Below are 7,688 nucleotides of genomic sequence, written 5' to 3' on the forward strand. Positions count from 1 at the left end.
TACTATATATTTAATATTTGTTATTGCCAGACGCCTTAATCCCGTAAGGGGTGGCCACAAACAAATCGCCTCCACGTCACCTTGTCCCCCACCATTTGAGGGATAATACATTTTTTTTTTATCCCTTAGTTGGATATAATAATCTTTTTTTTTTTTAAGCCAAAATTAATAATGAATAAAGTTGATGTCAAGTCTTTTAAACAGGTCTTGAATTTGGCTCTGTTATCTTTTTATTTTTTCTTGGAGGGAAGAATTTGTGGACTTTCAGCCTTGGGTTCCTTCTTCCTTGCATTAAAAAAAGTGTTGTTTTTATTTTTTCTTGGAGGGAACCATTTGTGGACCTTCAGCCTTGGGTTCCTTCTTTCTTGCAAAAAAAATTAGTATGAGGTTAATCTGTGTGGCTTTATATACTTTTTTTTTTTAATGATTTTTGGGTGATAGATTCAGTTTTAATTTTTCAATGAGCTTTTTTTGTGATCTGCTCTTTCTGTCTCTAACTTTTCGTATTATTATTATTATTATTATTATTATTTTTATTATTATTATTATTATTATTATTATTATTATTTTTATTATTATTATTTTTATTATTATTATTATTATTATTATTATTATTTTTATTATTATTATTATTATTAGGAGATCGACCATACAGAAGAAGATGTTGAATGTCAGTTAATATCTTACTTATCTTGGCCTAAAATTCTCCCCAAAACATGAGAAAGTCGCCCTGAATAAAGCAAATAAATACCTACCTACCTGCCTACTTACATACATACGAAACCTACCTATCTACCTACAAACATACATAAACAGTACCTACCTACCTACCCACGTACCTACATATAACTACCAACCTTCCTTCCTACCTACCTACCCTCCTAGCAGCCTACTTAACCAAATAAATAAATAAATAAATAAATAAATAAACAGAGGCGTCCCTGAATGGAGATATAAAATAAAAACCACAGGAAGTCAAAAACAAAAATGGCCAATCTTACCTACCTATCTACTTACCTACCTACCTACCTTCCTACCTACCTACCTAAATACCTAAATAAATAAATAAATAAATAAATAAATAGATAAATTATAGATACGTCCCTGAGTGGAGATAAAAAAATAAAAACGAGAGGAGAAATAAAATGGCCAATCTTACCTGCCTGGTGATCATACTCTCCAATATATCTCTTGGTGAGGAAGCGTACGATCAGCGCTGTGGAGGAGAAGAGAGAGAGGGTTAGATGGCGAGGAGGAGGAGGAGGAGGAGGAGGATGTCGGTGGTGGTGGTGGTAATAATGGTGATGATTATGATTAAAAGAAGAATAAGAACGACCAAGATAATAATAATAATAATAATAATAATAATAATAACAAGAAGAAGAAGAAGAAGAAGAAGAAGAAGAAGAACAAGTAGAAAAGAAGAAGAAGAAGAAGAAGAAGAAGAAGGAGAAGAAGAAGAAAGAAGAGGAAGAAGAAAAATGAAAAAGAAAAATAGAAAAACAAAGAGATGGAGTAATAACTTAAAAAAAAAATGGCTATCATTGTGCATAGCCAGTCACTAAAGTAAGCTCATTATTCCACTGCGTCTACGTCACACTAAGGGCATGTCCGTCACTTTCCTCCCTGACGCATCATATCAGAGAGAATCATCTATGGCCAGAGAAACATACCAAGCGTCTCTCAGCTTAGGAATATTAGCCAGTAGAGAAAAAGTGGGAAGCAGAAGAGGTGAAATATTAGGGCAGAGAAATATATCAAGCCTCTCTCAGCTTAGGAATATTAGCCAGCAGAGGAAAATGAGAAGCAGAAGAGGTGAAATATTAGGGCGGAGAAATATATCAAGCCTCTCTCAGCTTAGGAATATTAGCCACCAGAGGAAAGTGAGATTCAGAAGCGGTAAAGTATTTGGGCAGAGAAACATACCAAGCCTCTCTCAGATTAGGAATATCAGCCAGCAGAGGAAAATGAGACGAAGAAGAGGTGAAATATTAGGGCAGAGAAACATATCAAGCCTCTCTCAGCTTAGCAACTTAAGCCAGCAGAGGAAAGCGAGATGTAGAAGAGGTGAAATATTAGGGCAGAGAAATATATCAAGCCTCTTTCAACTTATATTAGCCAGCAGAGGAAAATGAGAAGCAGAGGAGATAAAATATTAGGGCAGAGAAACATGCCATGCCTCTCTCAGCTTAGGAATATTAGCCAGCAGAGGAGAGTGAGAAAAGATGAAATATTAGAGAGAGAGAGAGAGAGAGAGAGAGAGAGAGAGAGAGAGAGAGAGAGAGAGAGAGAGAGAGACAGACAGACAGATGGGAGAAGAGAACTTATTTCTAACAGTCCTATCCCCCCCCCTCTCTCTCTCGGGTCGTGACAAACCCAGACAGCGGACACAGAGAACACCTATTTGCGTCCTCTCTCTCTCTCTCTCTCTCTCTCTCTCTCTCTCTCCTCAGTTTTTTTCCTCTCTCTCTATACACACTTCATCCATCTATCTCTATGCTTCCTCAATCTTCTTCCCTTCTCAGTTCCCATTTCGAGATTTCTCACAGGCAACTACTTTCAAACACACAACATACCCCAATTTGGCCCAGTGAAGGGAAGGGAGGGAGGGAGGAAGGAAAAGAGGGAGTGGATGAGGGGAAGGAGGAAGGAAGACAGAGGGAGTGGATGAGGGGAGGAAGGAAGGAAGACAGAGGGAATGGATGAGGGGAGGGAGGAAGGAAGACAGAGGGAGTGGATGAGGGGAGTAAGGAGTGAATGATGAGAGGGGGGTACGACGGAAAGGAAGAATTACTTGAAAGAGCCACAGTTTTGCCTTATTCTGCCACTGAGCTACGTGATATAAGGAGCAAGGGGACGAAAATCAGGGCCAAGTTAAGGTGAAAAGACTATAGGAAATGCTCAAGAAAACCCACTGATGCCCAAAAAAATCCACTGATGCCCCAATAAACCCACCGATGCCCCCCCAAAAAAATCCACTAATGCCCCCCCAAAAATCCACTGATGCCCCCAAAAATCCACTTACCGCTCTTTCCCACCCCTGGAGCCCCAAGCACAGCGATTTTCACCTCAGACAGCGATGATTTCTTGCGTCTGATGCCCCTGATGGCTGTGCTGGTCATGCTGTGGAGGGAGAGAAAGAAGAAGGTTAGAGAGAGAGAGGGAGAGAGGGAGGGAAAGAGGGAGGGAGGAAGGAAAGAAGGAAGACATGCAGATAGGGATGATTTTTTTGCGTCTGATGCCTCTCATGGTTGTTGTAGTCATGCTGTGGTGTGTGTGTGTGTGTGTGTGTGTGTGTGTGTGTGTGTGTGTGTGTGTGTGTGTGTGTGTGTGAGAGAGAGAGAGAGAGAGAGAGAGAGAGAGAGAGAGAGAGAGAGAGAGAGAGATGGTGGCACAGTGTGAGGAAATGATGAAAATAGCCAAACAAGGAAGTAGAGAGGAAGAGGAAGTGGCGAGAGAAAAATGGAAAGAAAATAATGAAAACAAAGGATGAGACGAAAATATGAGAGAGAGAGAGAGAGAGAGAGAGAGAGAGAGAGAGAGAGAGAGAGAGAGAGAGAGAGAGAGAGAGAGAGAGAGAGAGAGAGAGAGAGAGAGAGAGAGAATAAGACGGACAGGGAAGGCCACGGGGAGACAAGACAGTAAGAAAATAGCCAACGAGGAAGGACGAGAGGAAGAGGAAGAAGAAGAAGAAAATGAAGGTGAAGATGACAAAGAAGAGGAAGAGGAAGAAGACAAAGAAGATGAGGATGAAGAAGAAGAGGAAGAGGAAGAAGAGGAAGAGGAAGAGGAAACGAGGCAAGGACAAAAACAGAGGGATTATAGTGATACATATAAAGATGAAATTAATTGATATTCGCCCACCAAACGGAGCCAAACAGAATTATTGCTCTATATAATTCGCTCTTTAGGCTTTCACTGATATACCTGCAAATCTACTAAAGCCTTTTACACCTGGGAAGAGTACATGAGGTGGTAGGTGAGGGAGAAATGAGAAGTAGAACACCAAAAAGAGTTAGACTGAAGTTGGGACAGAGAGGAAGGAAGGAAGGAAGGAAGGAAGGAAGGAAGGAAAGAAGGAAGGAGAGAAGGAAGGAGGGAAGGAAGGAAGGAACGAACGATGAAAGGAAGGAAGGAAGGAGGGAGAGAATGAAGGTAGGATGAAAGGAAGGAAGGATGAAAGGAAGGAAGGCAGGAAGGAAGGAAGGACGGAAGGAAGGAAGGAAGGGGGAAGGAAGGAAGGATGAAAGGAAGGAAGGAAGGAAGGAAGGAGGGAGAGAATGAAGGATGGATGAATGGAGGGACAAAAAATCAGACTGTTAGGACAGGAAGGAAGGAAGGAAGGACTGAAAGAAGGAAAGAGGGATCGAAAAGAGTTTGAGGTAGGGACAGAAAGGAAGGAAAGAAGGAGGGAAGGAAGGAATAGGGACAGGGAGAGTGAAAGAAAAGAGGTTGGTAAAGAGGGATAAAGAGAGGAAGGCATTCGACATTTTCTTGCGGTTTACAGGTCCGTTCCTGAGTTTGGGAGGTCTTTTCGTATTGTACAGTTGGCCAAACATGCACCTGGTACAGTGTCAGCGTGATGCGGAAGTCTAGCTACAATCTCCAACGGTCATGCATCACGGTCAGGGCCGTCAATAAATATGTGATTATGTCATGGACCCTTATTTTCGTAGGGGAAGGAGGCTCCCTAACACCTCTCCCTTAGCGATTTATTTTGGGATATCGCTGGTTAATATCCTTTTGTATGTCATTTATGCAGAGTATGGGAATATTGGAAGGATTTATATAGCACAGAGTAGGCCAGTAACGTGTAATAAACGAAATCAATTGCTTAGGAAAAGATGTTAGGGAGCTTCCTTAACCTTTTGCTGTCCAGGTAAGAGTTGATGAGTAAGACATGTACAAAAAAAAAAAAAAAAAAAAAAACAGTTTACATAAATACATAAAGTAGTTCATTTTTGTGGGCTATGGATTTCTATTTTATTTATTTATTTATTTACATCTACTGACGTAAGAGTTGGGTGAAGGGTCTGATGAGGGGTATGTGACGCGGGAGACTATACGCAATCTATATTAAAACTGTCAGAGGAAAGCATGAGGGAGGGAGTGTATGCTTCAGAGCCTCATCCAATTTATCCACTGAGCTTATGAATGGTTACTGACTACAAGATGACGTATGAAGAACAAGGGTAGACTACGATGAAGGAATCTGATGTGGGCGAATATACATAAATTCTATAAGTGTCAGACGAAAGCATTAGGGAGGGAGTTTATGCTTCGAAGCCTCATTCCATTTATCCACTACGTTTCTGAACGGCTGAGGATTGAGAGGTAACGTATGCAGGGTGAGGGGAAGCTACGATAAAGGTATCTGACGTGGGAGATGATATATAAACTATATTAAAACTGTCAGAGGAAAGCATTAGGGAGGGAGTTTATGCCTCGAAGCCTCATCCAATTTATCCAATACGCTTCTGAATGGTTGCAGATTGAAGGGTTAGGTATGAAGGGTAAGGGAAGACTAGGATGAGGATATCTGACGTGGAAGAACACACGTAAATAATCTCAGTGTGTCCCAAGCCTTAGAGGAAGGCATTAGGCAGGGAATTAGTGCTTCGATCCTTGTTCAGTTTACCCATTATGCTTATGAGTAATTATTTATAGAAAGGCCAAGTGTATGGAGTTAGTAAAGGGTATGATGAATCGAGGTGACCTAGGGAAAAAAATACAAACCATTTCGAAACTCTCAGAAGCCTCAGAGGAAAGTATCAAGCAGAGAGTTTATGCTTCAAATCCTCATCCAATTGACCCACTTTGCTAATGAACGCTTACAGATGACAAAGTTGTTCGTAAATTCGGAAACCCGCCCATGAGGCTTCATAATCCGCTTGAACTATTGAGCAGATAATGGCGGGGCATGAAATATACTACTCCTGCCCAAGTGCTTTCCCTGTAATTTAAAAGATGGGGAAGTAAGGGAAATGTTATATAGACGATCTGTGTCGCAAATTAATGTCAGTACGCCACTTCGTATCGTGGATCACACACACACACACACACACACACACACACACACACACACACACACACACACACATCCATCCATCTCATTGGCCGACCACGCCTCCTCCGACCATCAAACTCACTCACGTATACCCTTTCATTTGATGTAGTGCTGCCTGCAGATGACCCTCCACTGAATGACAAGCCAAATGGTCTCCTGTATATCAAGAAAACTATTTATTACGCTTGGCGGCTCAACCATACAATCTATCCATTGGGTTTAGGGGAGGAAAAAAAAATTACTCTCTTATTCCCTGTGTGCCACTCAGAGTAACAGAGAGAGAGAGAGAGAGAGAGAGAGAGAGAGAGAGAGAGAGAGAGAGAGAGAGGGTGGTAAGGACAAGAAATTCACTTACTCCCTAATATCTTTCTTAAAACGTAAGCACATATCTGACACACAAGAGACAGATTCCGTAACACCTCTTTCTTAGCGATTTAGTCTGCATTTTACGCCTTGTACGTTCCTCCAAAACTGAATAAAATAATATGAAGAAACAAGAAGAGGAACTGGAAGGGTTGACCTAGATAAATGGGGGAATTGGAGACTGACTAGGAGTGTGTGTGTGTGTGTGTGTGTGTGTGTGTGTGTGTGTGTGTGTGTGTGTGTGTGTGTGTGTGTGTGTTTGAGAGAGAGAGAGAGAGAGAGAGAGAGAGAGGCTTGGTGTATTCCTGATTAGCTTCACTTCTCCTTCTGACGAACCATCCGGAAAGCTCTCCAAGAACGCATACCTCCTCCAGCGCCAGTAAAATTCCTGATTCACTACCCAGCCTCCGTCCAACGTCGATGGCCGAGACAATTTATTTTTCGGTCTGCCATCGTTACACAGTCTCACAGAAGGCATACCCCCGCCGATCCCAATGAAAGTTATGTTTTATTCCTCTGTTCAGATTAGGAACCAATACAGAATCTAATCAACTCTTCCTTGACCTACTAACCAATCAACTCTTCCTTGAACTACTTACCAATCTAATCAACTCTTCTTTGACCTACTTACCAATCTAATAAACTCTTCTTTGACCTACTAACCAATCTATCCAACTCTTCCTTGATTCTTTGACCTACTAACCAATCAACTCTTCCTTGACCTACTAACCAATCAAATCAACTCTTCCTTGACCTACTAACCAATCAACTCTTCCTTGACCTACTAACCAATCAACTCTTCCTTGACCTACTAACCAATCAACTCTTCCTTGACCTACTAACCAATCTAACAAATTCTTCCTTGACCTACTTACCAATCTAATCAACTCTTCTTTGACCTACTAACCAATCTATCCAACTCTTCCTTGATTCCTTGACTTACTAACCAATCAACTCTTCCTTGACCTACGAACCAATCTAATCAACTCTTCCTTGACCTACTAACCAATCAACTCTTCCTTGACCTACTAACCAATCAACTCTTCCTTGACTTACTAACCAATCAACTCTTCCTTGACCTACGAACCAATCTAATCAACTCTTCCTTGACCTACTAACCAATCCAATCAACTCTTCCTTGACCTACTAACCAATCCAATCAACTCTTCCTTGACCTACTAACCAATCTAATCAACTCTTCCTTGACCTACTAACCAATCTAATCAACTCTTCCTTGACCTACTAACCAATCAACCCT

The 7,688-nt window shown here is 41.3% G+C and overlaps 1 protein-coding gene across 1 annotated transcript in view; it reads right to left on the minus strand.

The window, feature by feature from the left end:
• Positions 1 to 3,122, minus strand: part of LOC145396106 (ras-related and estrogen-regulated growth inhibitor) — a 59,065-nt gene extending 55,943 nt beyond the window's left edge. The window contains exons 1-2 of the mRNA XM_080269580.1: positions 3,026 to 3,122; positions 1,160 to 1,216 (exon numbers count right to left, since the gene is read on the minus strand). Coding sequence (XP_080125706.1) covers positions 1,160 to 1,216; positions 3,026 to 3,122 — 154 coding nt within the window. The remainder of the gene's footprint in view (positions 1 to 1,159; positions 1,217 to 3,025) is intronic.
• Between the last annotated feature and the right edge of the window lie 4,566 nt (positions 3,123 to 7,688).

Source organism: Coenobita brevimanus, chromosome 34 (genome assembly GCF_032717465.1).
Source record: "Coenobita brevimanus isolate Jiangsu-jjx chromosome 34, ASM3271746v2, whole genome shotgun sequence".
Classification (NCBI taxonomy): Eukaryota; Metazoa; Arthropoda; class Malacostraca; order Decapoda; family Coenobitidae; genus Coenobita; species Coenobita brevimanus.